Source organism: Canis lupus, chromosome 8 (assembly GCF_011100685.1).
Source record: "Canis lupus familiaris isolate Mischka breed German Shepherd chromosome 8, alternate assembly UU_Cfam_GSD_1.0, whole genome shotgun sequence".
Taxonomy (NCBI): domain Eukaryota; kingdom Metazoa; phylum Chordata; class Mammalia; order Carnivora; family Canidae; genus Canis; species Canis lupus.
The window spans coordinates 14,409,203-14,427,876 of NC_049229.1; the positions used below are offsets into that span (position 1 = coordinate 14,409,203).

General features: G+C 33.3%; 1 protein-coding gene across 15 annotated transcripts in view; it reads right to left on the reverse strand.

Annotated features, from left to right (window-relative positions):
- Positions 1–18,674, reverse strand: part of RALGAPA1 (Ral GTPase activating protein catalytic subunit alpha 1) — a 242,119-nt gene that overhangs the window by 24,999 nt on the left and 198,446 nt on the right. For all 15 annotated transcript variants that reach the window (XM_038544500.1, XM_038544498.1, XM_038544497.1 and 12 more), the window contains 2 exons: positions 6,941–7,099; positions 5,114–5,241 (listed from right to left, as the gene is read on the reverse strand). In XM_038544500.1, the coding sequence (XP_038400428.1) occupies positions 5,114–5,241; positions 6,941–7,099 (287 nt within the window). The remainder of the gene's footprint in view (positions 1–5,113; positions 5,242–6,940; positions 7,100–18,674) is intronic.

An 18,674-nucleotide genomic window follows, 5' to 3' on the forward strand; every position in this document is an offset into this window, starting at 1 on the left:
AGGGAGGCTGATGCGGGAATTGATCCCAGGACTCCAGGATCACACCCTGGGCCGAAGGCAGGTGCTAAACCACTGAGCCACCCAGAGGATCCCCTCATACTGTATTCTTAAAATAAACTAGAAAAAAGAAACTATTAAAATCATAAGGAGGAAAAAAATACATTTACAATACTATACAGTATTTTATAAAAAAAAAAAAGCCATAAATAAGTGGACCTGAGCAGTTCAAACCTATGTTGTTCAAGGGTCAATTATGATTTGTCTCTACGTGTTTCTCAAATTTTTACCACTATCATAAAAGTGATCAGTAAATATTTTTGATAGAGAATAGTACAGTTTTATTTCTTGAGATGGTGGTGGTTAAATTGTAATTATTCACCATATACTACATTTAGAATAATATACTTATTTCAAATTATATTTTACAGTACAAAAGGTTAAAAAGAAAAAATGAAGAAAAATGGGATATGTGAGACAGTTAATTTTATGTCAACTTGGCTAGGTCATGGTATCCAGTTCTTTTTTATTTTTTTTTTTTAATTTTTATTTATTTATGATAGTCACACACAGAGAGAGAGAGGCAGAGACACAGGCAGAGGGAGAAGCAGGCTCCATGCACCGGGAGTCCGACGTGGGATTCGATCCTGAGTCTCCAGGATCGCGCCCTGGGCCAAAGGCAGGCGCTAAACCGCTGCGCCACCCAGGGATCCCCATGGTATCCAGTTCTTAAACACCAGACTTTGTGTTGCTGTGAAGGTATTTCTTCAGACATGATTACCATTTAAAACCAAGAGACTTTGAGTAAAGCAGATTATCCTCCATAATATATGTGGGTAGGCAGGCCTCAACCAATCAGTTAAAGGCCCTAAGAGAAAAAACTGAGGTCCCCACGGAAGCAAGGAATTCTACCTCCAGATGCTTTCTGACTCAGATTATAATATCAACTCTACCTAAGAACTCCTGCAGATTTCAGACTTGCCAGTCCCCACAAGTATGTGAGCTAATTCCTTAAAATTAATCTTTTTCTCTTTATGTATGTATATATCTACATCCTATGATTCTGTTTCTCAACATGATTATATACTGTAACTTCTGAAAATTTCTTTGTGTAATGAATCTGTTAAAAAATAGAAACAGTACACACATGAAGCATCATATTTAACATTTGTACAGTTGAAATGTCTCTAGGAGTGTAACAAAAAAATTGCTTAAAATTTTTATTTAAGGTTTAGAGTTATGATAGCTAAGATCATGAAATTAATATTATGAAATTGTTATTCTCATTGCAAAAAAAGCCCCCCCAATCCAAAACCAACAACCCAACCCCAACACACACACACACACACACACACACACACACACACACACACACTCAACAGGTAACTAACAAATGATGTCTAAGATCAACCTGAAATACCCCTCAGGTCCACTGGTTACCCAGAACCTGCCTAGAACCTGCCTATTCTTCCTCCCAGGCATTGCATTTCAATTCTAATTGCATGATCAAACCAACAAATTGGGCTCGAGACAAAAAAAAAAAAAAAAAAAAATCACCCAGCTGACAAAGACCGAGGTTGCAAGAAAATGCTTTTCAAGTACAAGTAATGCAAGAAATGACAAGTGAAGTGAAGGAGAGGTTTCAAAGCTTGAAAGACAGTCATCAATACTGACAGATTACTGTAATTCTGGCTGCCAGCATGATCGATTTGGACAGCATATGACAATCAATATTGTCCTCATTTAGTGAACAACATTAGATTCATAGTTACAGAAGATGTTCCCAGGATAAAATTTAAACTGTATTTAATGATCATAAATAGCACAATTTATGCTGTGGAATCTTAGTGGGTACTTTTATTGGGCATAAAATAACTAACACAGCAGTACAATTATCTAAATATAAGTGAGTTTATTATATATTCTTTTATCCCTTTATTTCTCTTATGAGGATTAAAGTAGTAACTGGTGGTTTTCAAAGCCTACTTCTATTTCAATTTCTGTCGTAATTTCTGTTAAGTTCTATTGATCTGTTTTAGAACACATGATTTTTTTCCTTAATGGAAACCTACCTGATTCCTCAAAAACATACATTTTAAGGTATTTCTGATATGTATTTTTTATTTAAAAGTTAAAGACATTTATATTTCAAAATCTTAAAAACACCTAGTTGTAATTTAGTATATAAGGTTGCATTTAAAAATCAAGTAATCTACCTGTATGAGATCATTTCCCCTGACATTTAGAATCAATATAGAACTTTGTGAATCCTTGTAAAAGGTGACTATGTATTTCTCAGATTAGTAAAGGCTAGGAGCACCTTTATTATATCTTTAAATAGTATGGAGAAATAATTTCCATATACCTTCTAAATTCAAGCTTCTGAGTCAAGAAAAATTTCTTTGATCTGTCTGATTTTATGTTTTTATTCTGAGTGTTCCAGAAATGGTCTCACTGAAGGAAATTGCTCGTATTTGCTGTGTAAATGAAGTGTTCATGTTTATTCTTTTCATCTGAAATTATCTCTCTTCATCTTAGAAATTTTTTCCAATGTGGTATGTATTAATGTCTCAGAAAGATTAACTATTAAAAAACTTCAAGAAACAGGCCTGAAAATCCAATTCAATCAATTAACCTACCAACCAACCAAACATAAAAACTCAATTAAAAAATTCCTTGGTTTTGGGTAGAGTTGTTTTAATACTGACTGTAATCTTTACACATAACAGAATTAATCTCTCCACAAAATAATGTACCTTATTTCATTTACTAAGCACATCTAAATTCATTACTTCATTTAATCTTCAGAATAATTTTGAGATGGGTATTATCTTTTTTATAAAGAAAGTGAAGTTTAGAAATTTGTGACTAGCCTAAGATCACAAGGCAGAGCTTGAGTTAAAATCAATTATTTTCTAACTGCAAATCCAGCCACCATACCTCTAGTATAACATGCAAATCCGAAGTAGTTCTCAAGAGTATGAACTTAGGTGCAGGAAAAAGAAATTAAGCCATAGCCCCAATACTTTTAATTCTGCTACTTGGTAAGGTATGCATCTTAAATGTTTGTACCTTGGACCAGAAATAGCTTGTGTTTGCTAAAAAAAAATTAGTTCCTGTTTTATGACACAAGAGGCAAATACAGCTTTGTCCTACAATCTTTTTTTTTTTAATTTATTTTTTATTGGTGTTCAATTTACTAACATACAGAATAACCCCCAGTGCCCGTCACCCATTCACTCCCACCCCCCGCCCTCCTCCCCTTCTACCACCCCTAGTTCGTTTCCCAGAGTTAGCAGTCTTTACGTTCTGTCTCCCTTTCTGATATTTCCCACACATTTCTTCCCCCTTCCCTTATATTCCCTTTCACTATTATTTATATTCCCCAAATGAATGAGAACATATAATGTTTGTCCTTCTCCGACTGGCTTACTTCACTCAGCTTGTCCTACAATCTAATCTCTCTCATCACTTTCCCAAAAGATTTTTTTTTAAAGATTTTATTTATTTATTCAGAAAGAGAGAGAGAGAGAGAGAGAGAGAGAGAGAGAGAGAGAGAGAGAGGCAGAGTCACAGGCAGACGGAGAAGCAGGCTCCATGCAGGGAGCCCGACGCGGGACTTGATCCTAGGTCTCCAGGATCACACCCCGGGCTGCAGGCGGCACTAAACCACTGCGCCACCGGGATTGCCCATTTTCCCAAAAGATTTAAGGCATTCTTTCAACTGTGTCTTAAATGAAATGGTGGAGGACACTAACCTTAAGTGAACATCAGGATGAGGCAAACTGTAAGGAGGCAAAAATCTGAAAGAAGACAACCTCAGAGGAGTTGACAATGTGGATAAAATTAGTTTATGGGTAATAATCTGTATATTCCTTGTATATATCTGTATGTATCTATATAATCTGTATATAACTCTCTAGAGATATTATGGAATAATAAATAGAATCATTACATTTTACAACAATGACACTTCAAATCTGAGCTTTCAACTTAAAGTGAAGATATAACTGTCACTAATAAATGCTATATCCATGTCCTTAAGCTTAATCAATGTATAATAATGCCACGGTCCACCTATAATTCCATTTCACAGTGTCAGAATACAGGAGAAATTACATAGGAATCAGACTGCTTAAGTAAATTTTCATCATCAAAAGAGAATATATGTGGCAGACTTACAATAAATCCATTTCATGTGGAACAGAACATAGGATACTTTAAAAAACCTTCCCTATAAAGCTTAACAATTTATTAAGTAAAAGAAAAATAACTGAAATGCTTTTAATCATATAGAAAAGATACATGGAAACACAAATTCGTTTTAGAAAGGAATATCAGAAAATAATTTAAAATTGTATACATATTATGTCCCAGGCATTGCTCTGAGCTTTATACGTATTGATTCATTCAGTTCTCATAACACAATGAATTAGATGTTATCATTCTCATTTTATAGATATGGAAACTGAGACTCAGAGAGGTTAAATAATTTGCTCAAGGCTAGACAGCTAAAGAAGTAATGGCCAGCATTTGAGTCCAGAAATCTGGCTCCAGAAGCCATGTCCTTAAACACTCCATATCCTCTCCTACTTCCATGTCTTTATCTTGTTCCCTTTGCCTGGAATGCTCCTCTCAATTTCATCCACCCAATTAACTCTTTATTCATCATCCTTCAGTATTTAATCCTCATATTTCTCCTAAGTATTTCCTGACACCACTATCCCTCTTCCAGCTGAGAGGCTGCTTGTCATTATACATCCGGAACACTGTACATAACTCTGTTACCACATATACACTAAAAACAGTATATTTCCTCAACTAGATTGAATACTTTATGATGACTGGTTATTTCTATACATTTAGAGTATAGTACCTCGCAGTACTCTAGAGTATTAAAGTACCCCTGATGGGGCCCTAATAATTAACCAAAAGATAAGCACTCATTAGTAGTGTATAAAAGAAAATACATCACTCAAATATAACTGCTCAAATACTAGGGAGGAACTCTATCATCTATATATCAATAAACACAAATTCACCTAACACATAAGAAATACCTACCTTGGAAAGTAGACATGTATTAGAGAAGAAACCATAATGTTGAAAAGGATACAAGTTTTGATACAATGGAATCAGAGATTTCAGAGCACGGCTTGCATTTATAGCTGTTGCTCGAACCATAATGGGTAGGACCTTTCCATTCACAATAGCGCCATCAAAAAGTGGACCAAAGAAAGGAACCTGGTTGAGAATTTAGAACATAATTTTATATTCATATTGGAGAAAGATTAAAAATTAAAATAATCAAGACACTGTACACAAAAATGGTTTTACTTCCTCTTTAGTTTTTCCTTCAGGAGAAATAGTATTCAAACTAATTTCTTCTCCATGATTCACACTTAAAAAACAAAAAATGCTGAAGGTCTATAGAGTTTCCCATTCAAAAGAACTTTGCTTCATTTAATTGACTAAATAATTCATATTCTCTGACAGTTTTCAAATTTTCGTAGCCTCAATTGTACACAAAAATCTAACACTGGAAATAAATTCCTTCTCCTCCACTGCATAAATTTAGTAAAGATAATACATTCTTATAGGCAGCAAGTTAGTTTTTCATTATTTTTGTGTGATGCCAGTTCTACTTCAGAACCTAAGAGACATTTATTAGAAAATATCTATGCTTTGATATTTGTCATTTCTACCAGATGACTGACAGTTTCAAAGTTATTCTATTTGCATATGGTTGGGACAAATGACAGCTGAAGGCAAGGATGGGAGCTGTGGATAATATAGAATACAGTAAATATTTCAGGCTTTGTGGCCATATATTGTCCCTGATATGTATTTTTTAAATTTTTAAGAAAGATTTTATTTATTTATTTGACACAGATTGAGAGAAAGAAAGCGCACCAGCAGGGGGAGTGGCAGAGGGAGAGGAGAAGCAGACTCCTCCCCCTCTACCCTTCCCCCTGCTGAGCAGGGAACCTAACATTGGTCTTGATCCCAGGACCCTGAGATCATGATCTGAGTTGCAGGCAGATGCCTAACTGAATGAGCCACCTAGGCAACCCATCTTCTTTGATTTTTAAAAAAGAAAAACTGGGGGCGGGGAGGGGGGGGGAGATCACTGAAAACAAAACAAAAACAAAAACAAAAGAACAAGGAGAAAAAAACTCATTAAAAATGTAAAATCCATTATTGGCCTGTAGGCTATACAAAAATAGAAGTGGGCCATAGTTTGCTGACCTCTGGTTTAGATAAACCCTAAACAATCTGACTATAAATTTAAATTCACATATGGGAAACTTAGTACAATTCAAGAAATTCTAAAGATTCATGATCAACTGTCAAAAAATACGTTTTCCAAAAATTCAAAAAGTATTCAATTAAAAAAAGAAAGACCCCAAAACACTACCATACTTTTTTAATATTATTTTGAAAGAAAAGACTTCTGCAACTGTGTTTCAACCCTATGCTATAAGAGATCCAACTAGAACAACTTTTTTTTTTTTGACTTTGTAGAACTTTCATTTATTAAGGAACATGACTAAATAATCATGACATCCTTAGTAAGATATATCAACTAAAAACACAGGAATCTTACATTCCTATCCTAAAGGGAGTGATTTCTTCTTATTGCATATTTTAGGAAACTATTATCATCCTCTTAATAAAAGGTAATCCTTTTGTGAGCATAGTAGAGAGGAATTTCTATTCTGGTATCACCTTAGCCTTCTCCCATTTGAACACAGTTTCTTTGCTATTTTTCCAGTTTTAGCTCCTTCTGAACTAGACTTAGACAATTTACATAGTTTCCAGAGTCTGTGTCTCATTTCTGTTTTTACAACCTGATATGCCTAGTTTAATTCTTCTGAAAGGAGAAACTCACAAACCCATAAAGAGCTCAAAATATATGAAGTGTAGGATAAGGAGTTCTTACCTCTGGTTTTTTCATTATTTGAATACTGAACATATGATTTTTCATTGGATATATTATAATAAGGACATCACCAAATTCTGTAGGAATAATTCCTCTCCTGTAGTCTCTAGTATGCTCTGACCAAACAATGTGTACTTCATCATTTCCCAAATGTCTCAACTGGAAAACCAAGAAAATAGTTGATAGTGCTTTAGAAAAAAGATATAGCTTTTCATACAGTTACTGACAACATACTATAAAAAGATTAAAAAGTAAAGAAATTAAAAAAACTCATGAATTTCCTTTGATCATTTTTCACATGCAACACAAACATTCAAAATATTTGGAGACACTGCAGGAGAAAATTTTCAGCTGTCTCCTGTCAATGAGAAGCAGAGAATAAAAAATATTCACATACAGCATAGACACTCAACTAGTAACCATACTAGTTTCCCACTACCAAACCTTTTAAAAGATTGTTTAAATGTTTAAAAAAAAATGAGCAATACAAGATTCTTCTTTTTTCTAACCACTCTTTCAAAGGGCTAATGAGCAGTAAAATTGCCTAAAGAAGGCAACAGGAAGAGAAGGGAAAAAGAAATAGATAATTCATAAACTGGGTAAATAATCTATTAAGTAAGAGGAAGTTGATTGTATATGGTTCAACAGGTTTTTTTCCAGGGTTTGCCTATGAAATGTTGTGTATAAAATTCTGGCAAACAGACTTCTTAAAATGTGTTAGACTCTCAAGATATTGTTTAAATATATTTTGTGCTGCTTACAAAGGTGCTTCTGGCAATCAGAAAGAGTTAACATTATGATAATTAAAATTATAAAAATTTAAAACATCCAAAAGTTGGATTTCTAAGTTACTAAAAAATGAATACATTACCCATTAGTAATGAGTTTCAATAAATTGTAAAGTTTTCTTCACAGAAATTATCATATAAACATGTATTTTAATATAAAATTTGGTTATCTTAGTAGATTAATTGATTCTGTCACTACAAACACTCGAGTCCATTTTTGGTGCTTATCTCACATGGGTTTCTTTACTACTTTCAGATAAATTGACATACTGTATGTGTGACACATTGAAGGTTTAGAAGCTTTGGAGGAGAGAACTAGGATAAATGCCATCAATATTTTCTGTATGAGCTAACATACAAGCAATTTTTAAAGTATGTAATCTACTTGGCTTTAAGACCACAGAGTAGGAAAAAAGTTAAATGTGTCATTTCAACCAATAAACAAGAAGTCTAATTAATGAAAGGCTCTCTTCTGTTATCCTTAACCCTGAAATTGTTTTAAAAAATTTTTAAAGTAAGCTTTACACCCAATGTGGGGCTCGAATTTATGAGCCAGAGATCAAGAGTTGCACACTCTACCAAATGAGCCAGCCAGGTACCCCATTACCCTGGAGTTCTTAACTTGGGCTCATGGGGTGTGAATATTGAAAATTATGTGTAAAATTTTATTTGTGTATTTTTCAGAGGAGAGAGTCTATCAAATAGGAATACATAACAAAGAAAGCCAAGAACCAGTGTGCTAATGTCCCTCATGGCAGTCTATCTAGAAAATCTTAATCACAATGAATGTCATTAAAGTATCTGAAAACACGAGGCAAATTCCTGAACTTTAACATTATATTCCTAAGCAAGAAATGCCCCCTCAGACACTTCAAAGTTTTGTAAGACAGGACTCAGGTTAAATCTAGGGAATAGAATCTATTATTTTAGAAATACAGTATACAAATATTTATTTTCTTTTAAGGAGACTTTTTTTCAGTTTTAAGCATATTAATTTTTTTTTCTTTTTTGGAAACCATACTTATTGTTCCTACTGTATGATGTTAGGCCTAACTATCAAAATATTGTTTAAATTTTAATTGTCAAAAAAAAAAATAAATTTTAATTGTCATTATTTACACCAAACCACACACATGTGTAGATACACACACCCCTTGAATGATATACATTTAAAATTTAGTACTTGAGCTCTGGGACATTTTTAAAAACCAAATGGATTACACAACTTAGAAGAGCCATGGCTCTATAATTTCATTTTTTAATCAAAATACTTTAAAAATATCCTTCCTATACAACCATCCCCATGTGTCAGCTTCCCTAATAGGTTTATGTTAACTGAATACAAAAGAAATGTGAAATAAATTTAACCAGGAGGGATGATCCAATCTAATTTTGATACATTAATGTCATATGCTGTACATGTTACAATAGCAGCCAGATCTAATACTAAGCTCCAGGCTATACTGAGATTTCCAAATGGCAGATTGTTCTAAGTGATATCAAGTATAATTGAAGTAATAAACGATAGTAAAAGCTGAGCACACTGTCAGGAAGAATTTAAGTATTTACTTTTTAAAATTAAATGAGTTAGGTTAGGAAAGACAAGACAACTGAAATAATGCAGGTCTCAATTTACAGAAAATTCCTTTTATTTATCTGCTACATTAACCCTTGAACTCTTGCCAAAGCTATCTATAATTTCTAGTGTCCACTTATCTAAAGAAATGAGAGAAAAGGGCAACTAAAGTTTTATCTTATAACCCAGCTTGTCTTCAAATATCTACCACAGAGTATTAAAAGTCTGTTATAGAAGTTTAATGGAAAAAAACAATATATTTTTACTAAGATGCTGTAATACAGATACTTGTGGCAAAGAACCACACATATAACAAAGTCATTCTAAATATGTTCAAGCATTCTGAAGGGAAAGCTTCAAGAACATCCTTATCATTTTTGAAAGAGTAATTATGTTGTTCTGATTAGGCATGTTTTTGTAACCTTAGGTCTTTAAAACCTGCTATATAATAAACACAAAGTGAGAAACTGCTAATCACTGCTATGCATTATCTTAGGAATTTTTGAAAGATTACTGTAAGAATGAATTTTGAGTAGTAACAGAAATTAAGAAAAATTTCAGTAGTATGTTTAACATATTTAACATAAATATATATAATATTTCATGTTTATTATTTCATGTTTATCTTTTATGGACTTACAAGTGTACTGTGTATAACTCTCCAGGTTTTTCTATACTCTGAGGACTCTCAAAGAATTCCTACCTATATGTTTTTGTACCCAGATGCCAGTCACTTCTGAAATGGAGTACAAGACTTTGGGATAAATCTGTTAAAATGATTGGCAACCAAACGATTCTTCCAACTCTTCAAATGCTGCTGAAATAATTTTATTTCAGGGTATATAATATAGGCTGAGATTATCCATAATCAGTTCATAAAGATAAAGTACTTAAATGAAATTCAACATGTGTAAAACTGAAGTCCTCAATACACTATAGAATATCAGCATTGGAAGAGACCCTAAAGCTCTGATTTCCCACTGCAGTATCCCTGACAAGTAATCCTGCTTCTGTCTGAATACTTCTAGTTGGGAATTTACACCTTCATGAACCAGCTCATTCATTTTTAAAGAGCTACAATCAAAATATTCTTTATACTGAGCTAAAATTTGCTTCCGAAAGCTAGTTCTTCTAATATGACCAAGTAAATCCAGTCTATATTCTATATATTATGTTTCCAGATATTTGAAGAATGGCCTAATATACATCTCAATTATTTCTTTTCCATGTTAAATGTGTCCTTAGTTCCTACTCTTTAGCTTACAAATCTGTTCATTATCCTGTATTATTACCTCAGTTTACTGATGTTTCTATTAAATTGTGGTATCCGGAATTGAACATATTATTAATATATGCTCTAATACAATCAGTCAACAAAGGATCACTTCCTTGTTCTGTTAACTAAATTATTTTTTACATTTTTATAGAGTTGGCTCAAATAGAAGTTGTAGTCAATTCAAACTCTTAAGTCTTGTTATTACAAAGTTCTAAGCAAGTAAAACTGACTGCTGGAACTAAAGGGAGATTTTCATATTTATTCTTATCAAATTTCACCTTGCCAGTTTCAGATTATCTTTAAACCTATCAAAGTCTTCTGTTAGCCTGACTCTGCTATTCAATGTGTTGGCAGTATCTTTTCCCAGATTTGGGTTACCCTTATATTCAATTTCTTATGTGTCTTCATTAGATTTTGGATTAAAATGTCAAGTGGGACAAGTCTGGGTAACAAAGAGCCTTATACAGCAAGTCATCATGAATGTTCCTCCTAGTTGGAATAATAGCCAACATTTATTAAATTCTTACTCTTCTAAGTGCCTTGGCATAATTTAGTTTTAACAACAATGTTACAGAGTAAGTACAATTATTATTACCCCTGTTTTTACAGGTGAGGAATTGAAGCTTAAAAAGATAAATTAACTTGCCTAATGTCACATGACTAGTAAGTGGCAGAGTTAGAAATGAAGCCGAGGCAGTCTAATTTCAGAAACCATACTTTAACCACCTTCCTATATGTCTCTTTAATAATTAATTTATGTCTCTAGGTAAGATTATATAACCAGTCATGAATATACTTACTGAACTATTTTTAAGACCACATTTCTTCAACTTGTTCACAACAAACAACTTAGCTAAATGCTTTATACTGTCTATGGCCTTCCCTGATCTAGCAATCCTATTAAAACAAATTAAGTTACTTTGATGTGATTTGTTATGGTGAACTCATGGTGGTTCCTAGTGATCACTACTTCATTACCTAAGTGCTCAGAAACCATCTGTTGAATAATCCTATTTTGTCAAGTATTGACATGGAGCTCATGAATATTAGTAATTTTTGTAGTTAGTAACTGTTCCACACTCTTTCATGAAAATCAGATGTTTGTCTATCTTAAGACTGTGTTTTCATTTTCCATGATTATCAGAGATTACATTCAATTCTAGATTTCCTCAATGCCTCAAAATATCATTGATCTGGAGCTGGAGACTAGATTTCATATTTAGTAACTACACCACCATCAGCTTACTCTCTGACTTCCCCATTTCTGTTAAAAGGACCAAATGACTAATTATAATTACTGAGGGTCAAAATCTGGAAGTCTTCAATTTCTGTTGTCCTTACAATATCTTCTAAGGAGGTCTTCACTTAAAAAAAAAAAAAAAAAAAAAAAAAAAGAACATTTGTTTCTTTTCTTTCCTTCCTATTCCCTCTCCTGTTGCCTTAGGTCATGTTAGTCCTCCTACATACCTGAAGTAGTTCATGAGTTCTTAAAAAGCCTTTCCCCCTCCTATCCACTTTTCTCCATACATTAGCAAATACTGAAACCTGACTAAATGTGTTGTGCTGCCTAGAGTGTAGATACGATGGTGAAAAAAACCCCAAACAAACCAGACATAGTCTCTGCTCTCACAAAGCTTCAAGTCCAGTGGAGGAGACGGAGTAAAATAATTAATAAATAATTAATGAGACAGATAATCCTCTAAATATACTTCTCTGGATGCAAATAACAAAGAAAAGTGATGTATAATGGTACTTGAAGAATGCAGAGAAGTTAATTAAGTTAGGCAATTTATGAGATAGTGGTATACCTGTAGAAACTGAAACTAAGTAATACTGCCTCAAGCACTCATTCTTTCCCTCATCTTCCAAACACCCACATGTAGCAAAAGAGAAACTATCAAATACTCTTCAATCATGTTATTGATTTTAGGTTCATAGGTTTAGGATTATGCATATTTTCATATGTCCACTTGCTGTCTGGATCATTCATTTTTAGTAATTAACTAAAGCTTCTTAAATAGGCATGGTGTTTAGGATATAATTACCTTAACGGGGTGGGCACTCAATACAAACTGCTAAGTATTAAAAAGATAGCTTGAAAATGCTATTGAATTGTGTGATTTATGTGTAGAAGATGTGTTTGAGAAGACCGTAGCTTGAAAACTGGTTTAAAATGTTTCACCAACCAACTGAAAAAAAGGGAAAATCCCTACTGGACTTGACTTCTAGTATAATCAAAAGCCTGGTATGAAATTTTCCTTTAAAATATTTTCCATCACAGAAACTCAAAAAAACAAAGCTATTATATTGGGAAATTTTTGGAATCTGAAGTTTTAGAGAAGGAGAAGCAACAGTTTTTAGACATGTGGGATGACTTCTTTTTTGGTTAGACTTAGACCTAAATGAGAACTTTAACAGTTCTTGGAAGAACACCAGAGGGGGTTCAAGTCTGTATGCTTGTTGTGTTGAAGAAATGGAGAAACACAGATGGGAAAGAAAAAGGATGACAGAAGAAAGAGACTTAAGAAAGGGCTCAGAGAAAGAACTAGAGTAAGACATGATCAGGTTAAGTCTAGTTATAGTATCGCAGTACTTATCCAGGTAACTTTTTTGTTATTACATAGCACACAGCATGAAAAAAGAATTATCTGCAATTACGGTATCCATTTAAAGATTCCACTTCGATGGTGACCAGAGGTATAAGTGCTATAAAGAGTATAAAATAGGGTAATGTGGTAGTGTTGCTGGGTGAAGGGGATTCTTTTAGCTAGGATGGTTTGGAAAGGTCTGAGAAACTGTCATGTGAATCTGAGAACAGAACAATGAGAATGAAAAAGCCTGATGATGTAGAGAAAGAGCATTTCAAATGGAAAGAACAGTAAGTGTACAGCCTCTGAGATGGGAATAAGCTTGACAAGCTGGCAGGTTAGGATGATAGCCAGTGAGGCTAGATTGTGCTAAATGAAAAGTAACAGATGAGATGAGATCAGAGAGATAGGCAGGCAGGTGGCCAAATTATAGGGCATTGAAGGCTATAGTGAAGAATTAGAACTTTATTCCACATACAATAGAAACCTACTGCTATAGCATCCAAATCATACCATTTGCAATGGTGAGATAAATTTACTCTGAACCACTTATTTTCCAGTTTCTTTATCCTCTATTCTTTTTAATTTTTTTTAAGATTTTATTTATTTATTCATGAGAGACACAGAAAGAGAGGCAGAGACATAAGCAGAGGGAGAAGTAGGCTCCCTGTGGGAAACCTAATGAGGAACTCGATCCCAGGACCCGGGGATCACGACCTGAGCCAAAGACAAATGCTCAACCACTCAGCCACCCAGGTGCTCCTATCCTCTATTCTTATCATAAAAGTATATTTACAGAAATTGGGGTTAAGGACAGAGTCTAAGATATTAAAATAGAATTATATTATGTAAGGCTGTTACTTTGGGATTAAAACTATAATTCCATTTATTAATCAATTATACTAACTACACTTTTACTAAAATAATGAAAATTTTATTATTATTTCTTAAATTTGTTTTTGAATTCATTTTCCAGACTATATTTAGCATAAAAGTTCTTTGGAAAGTAGAATATATTTCAATTTTATTTATAGACAAAATAAAAATAGATTTAAAATTAAAATCAGACCAATTAGGTCAATTAAAGCTCGTGTATTTGGGAAACTATTGTGACCAAATTACAAAACAGAAAATGAAGTGCTATTACACTAACAATATTTCAGAGGAAACTGACTTAAGTGCCTCTTTCTCTTCTTTTGGGGGGGTGAAGGAAATGATAGACTGGAGACTCTAAGTGGATTACAATAATCTCAACTTGATCTTCATAAAAGTTCTAAAAGGGTGATTCAGCTACTTATGAAGCAGAGTATCACTAAGTGGCCAGAACAAGGAGACCAAAGAAACGAGACAAGCTCCTCTGAACACTTTATACTAATGCTTGCAGTATGTTTGATATTTAAGAGTAAATAAAATAAACTCAGTTAAGTGATTTTTTTTTCCCATCAATCTTCCGCAGATAATTTATAGAACAGATAGCTTTGTCTAGGGTTATATGAGGATTTTTGATATGGTAGTATAATATTTCTAAGAGAGTTCTTTGTTCAACTGAATGTTTGATTCTTTTGTTCAAAAAGTAGATTCTATGTTCTAAAAATTCTGCTGCTATTGTCTTGAGCCTGAAAAAGCTTCTCTTCACAAGAAATAAAACACTATACTTAAACAGGTTCAAGGATATTTACCTCTCATTCTGAGAAAATAAAATGCTTAAAAATAATTTACAAAATCACCATATTTTAAATAAAAAGTGAGAACTAAAATTAGTTTCTATAAAATAGATATAAATGATTTTCTTCTATCAAGTTTAAAACAAAGAATCAGAGTCATAAATAATTCTAGCTTGCCAGAGGCACGGCTATTTCTTTATACTGACTGTGGACTACCTAATTTAATTAGAGGTATTAAACTCCATGTTGAGGTCAACGAGCCTTACTTCCTCCAATATTACACTTCAACCAGTGCTCATTAATGTGTCTACTGAATGGATTAACACACCTAAAGATATATCTACAGAGGAAAGGGGACAACCTAATGATATCCAATTGTTCATTTGTAATAGGACACATGTTCTAGGCCTCAACTTATTACCACTAATGTGGAATTTATTAAATTCAGGAGAAAAAATACCAATACAGAAAGTGATTTTTTTATTAAGGAGAACTGGTATAAGACAACTGGTTTCCACGATTACGTTTAAATATTTAACCTTTTATTAAAAAGAAATTGATACTATAATAGAGCTAAAATGTAAGCCCGTTAGAAAAATCTTACGTAACTAGGACTCTGAAGAGCAGATTAAGGGCAACATTCATAGTGAATTGGGAAATGAAAAACTCAGTATAAAGAGAAAAGTAAATGATAAGGGTTTCTTTTTTTCCTCCTATAAAAAGAGGGTTTAGAATAGTTATACTGAATTATGAGACCAGGTATATTTTCCCTTTCTACTGGATTAAAAGATATGTTGCCTCATTTAGTCCCAATCTGATACAGGTATTATTTAAACTGATTTAAACTACTTGAGAACTATACCTTCCAAAATGATGTTGCTTTATTACAAATTGTTTATAATTTTGATGGACTTCACTTTCATAAGGTAGGTCCTATACATGTGAAAGCAATGACATTGCTTTCTTGCTAAAACAAACCGGGATCCCTGGGTGGCACAGCGGTTTGGCGCCTGCCTTTGGCCCAGGGCGCGATTCTGGAGACCCAGGATCGAATCCCACATCGGGCTCCCGGTGCATGGAGCCTGCTTCTCCCTCTGCCTATGTCTCTGCCTCTCTCTCTCTCTCTGTGACTATCATTAAAAAAAAAAAAAAAAAAAAAAAATTAAAACAAATCAAGCCTTTATATTGCTTTAAGTAAAAGAGTCCATTTAATTATGGCAATTTTCTTCAATAAAACAGGCATGAAAAAGAAACACCCCCCCCCAAAAAAAGAAAACCCAACAGGTATAATTATTATAACTGAAATAATATGCATGCTTGCATTACAAAAATTTTAAAAATTACAAACATGCTTACATTTGAAAAAGTCACAATACTCCTGGCGTCTCAATATTAAACAATTGGAATATTATGCCATGTAACTGTGTCCTTTCTCCTTACTAAATAATTGGAAAAAATACCAGCACTTTTCCAGTTGGTAAATTACCAAAAATTTTAAATTTAGAATTAGCTTAAAAGAAAAAAAAGTCAAAAGTTTTCTTAGGGTGTGATGTCACCAAACTGGTGCACCAAGGAAGCTCCAAGCTTTTAGTCCTCCACAGAAACACTGAAAAAACATGATCTTATATACAGAAACCTCTGATTCCACAGAAACACTGTTAGAGCTAATACGTGAATTCAATAAAGTTGCAAGATACAGAATTAACACCTGAAAATCAGTTGCATTTCTATATACTAACAGTGAACAAAACAAAAGGAGATTACAATAATTCCATTTACAATTGCATAAAAAAATAAAACAATGGAAAACTTAACTGAGGAGGAAAAAGACTCATGTACTGAAAACTATGAAACAGAGCTGAAAGAATTTTAAAGATTATAGAAGAGAATGGAAAGATATCCCATGTTCATGGAATGGAAAACTTAATATTGTTAAGATGACGATATTACCCAAACTGATATAAAAATTCAATGCAATCTCTATCAAAATCCCAAAAAGTTTCTTGGCAGAAATAGAAAACTCATCCTAAAGTTCATCCGAACTCTCAAAAGAACTTGAATAGTAAAAATGACACAGAAAAAAACAAAACAAAACAAAACCCAGAATAACGTTGTAGGACTCACATTACTTGAGTTCAAAACGTACTATAAAGCTATAGTAATAAAAGCATTTAATTAAAGTAAAAAACCCACTAGGCATTTAGACCAAAGGAAAATTATAATATAGAGTCCAGAAAAAAAAACCCTTGCATAGAAAGCCAACTGATTTTTGACAAGAGTGCCAAGATCATTCAATGAGAGAAAGTGCAATCTTTTTAACAAATAGTGACTGGAAAACTAGATTATCACATGCAAAAGAATGAAGTCAGATCTTTATCTCACACTATATACAAACATTACTGTCCCAATCTGATACAGAAAGAAAATGGATTCAGAAATTAAATGTAAAAGCTAAAACTATAAAATCTTAGAGGAAAACATATGAGAAAATCTTTATGACATCAGATTTGGCAGTGATTTATAGAATGGACACCAAAAGCAGAGGCAACAAAATAAAAAATAAATTGGACTCCATCAAAATTAAAACTTTTGTGCATCAAAGGACACTATCAAGAGAGTGAAGACAAGCCACAAAATGGGAGAAAATATTTGCAAGTCGTATATTAGATAAGGGATTAACATCTACAATATACAAAGAACTATACTTCAATAACAAAGATGTAAACAACCTAATTAAAAATGAGTTAAAGATGGAACAGACATTTCTCCAAAGAAGATATACCAATGCCAATAAGCAGTGAAAAGATACACATCACTAGTCATTTGCATTTCTAATTCAAAACCACAATGAAATACCATTATGCATCTATTAGAATAGCTACATTTGTTTTTAATGGAAAATAACAAGTGTTGGCAAGGATATGCAAAAATTGGAACCCTTGTGCATTCATGGCAGAAATGTAAAACTGGCACAGTAACTGTGGAAAATAGTTTGACAGTTCCTCAGAAAGCTAAACATATGATTTCCATTATTACCCAGGAATTTCACTCATAGGTATATATCTAAAAGAACTGAAAACAGGGATTCAAACAAATACATGACAATGTTCACTGCAGCAATAGCCAGAAAGTAAAAACAACACAATGTCAGATGAATAAACAAAATGTGGTATATCCACATAATGGGATATTATTCAACCACAGGAAGGAGTGAAATTTTGACACCTGATACAACATTGATGAACCTTAAAAACCTTATATGAAATAAGACAGACACAAAAGGACAAATACTGTATGATTCCACTTAAATGAGGTACCTAGTAATGGCAAATTCATGGAGACAAAGTATATTAAAGGTTACCAATGGCTGGGTGGAGTGGGGAATAGAGTTATTGTTAATGGGTACAGAGTTTGCATTTGGGAAGATAAAGTTCTGGGATTTCCAGTTACAATCTAGTACATAAGCAGCTTAGAAGTTGCCACTCTCTCCTAACAACAAGTAAAAGGCTAAACAAATTGAAGAACCAAATACTCATCTTAGGTCAGAAGAGTTAGGTTACAGGTAAACTGTTGCCCCCAAATTGGACAGACAGGCAAAAATGGAGGATGACAAAGAAGCAGAAACCTCTGTAGGAACTTGTTGTAAGGTAGGAAAACATAAATTGTAATTGCAAATCCCTGGAGACTTAGTGTGGACAGCTGGAGGCACAGAAGATGCATTAAAACTGGAGTTGGAAATGGCAGGGATGACAGAATTACAACTATGATTAACACACTATGGGTTCTAATTTCTAATGGAAAGAGTTGACAAGGTGCAAGAACACATGAATAATGTAAGCAGA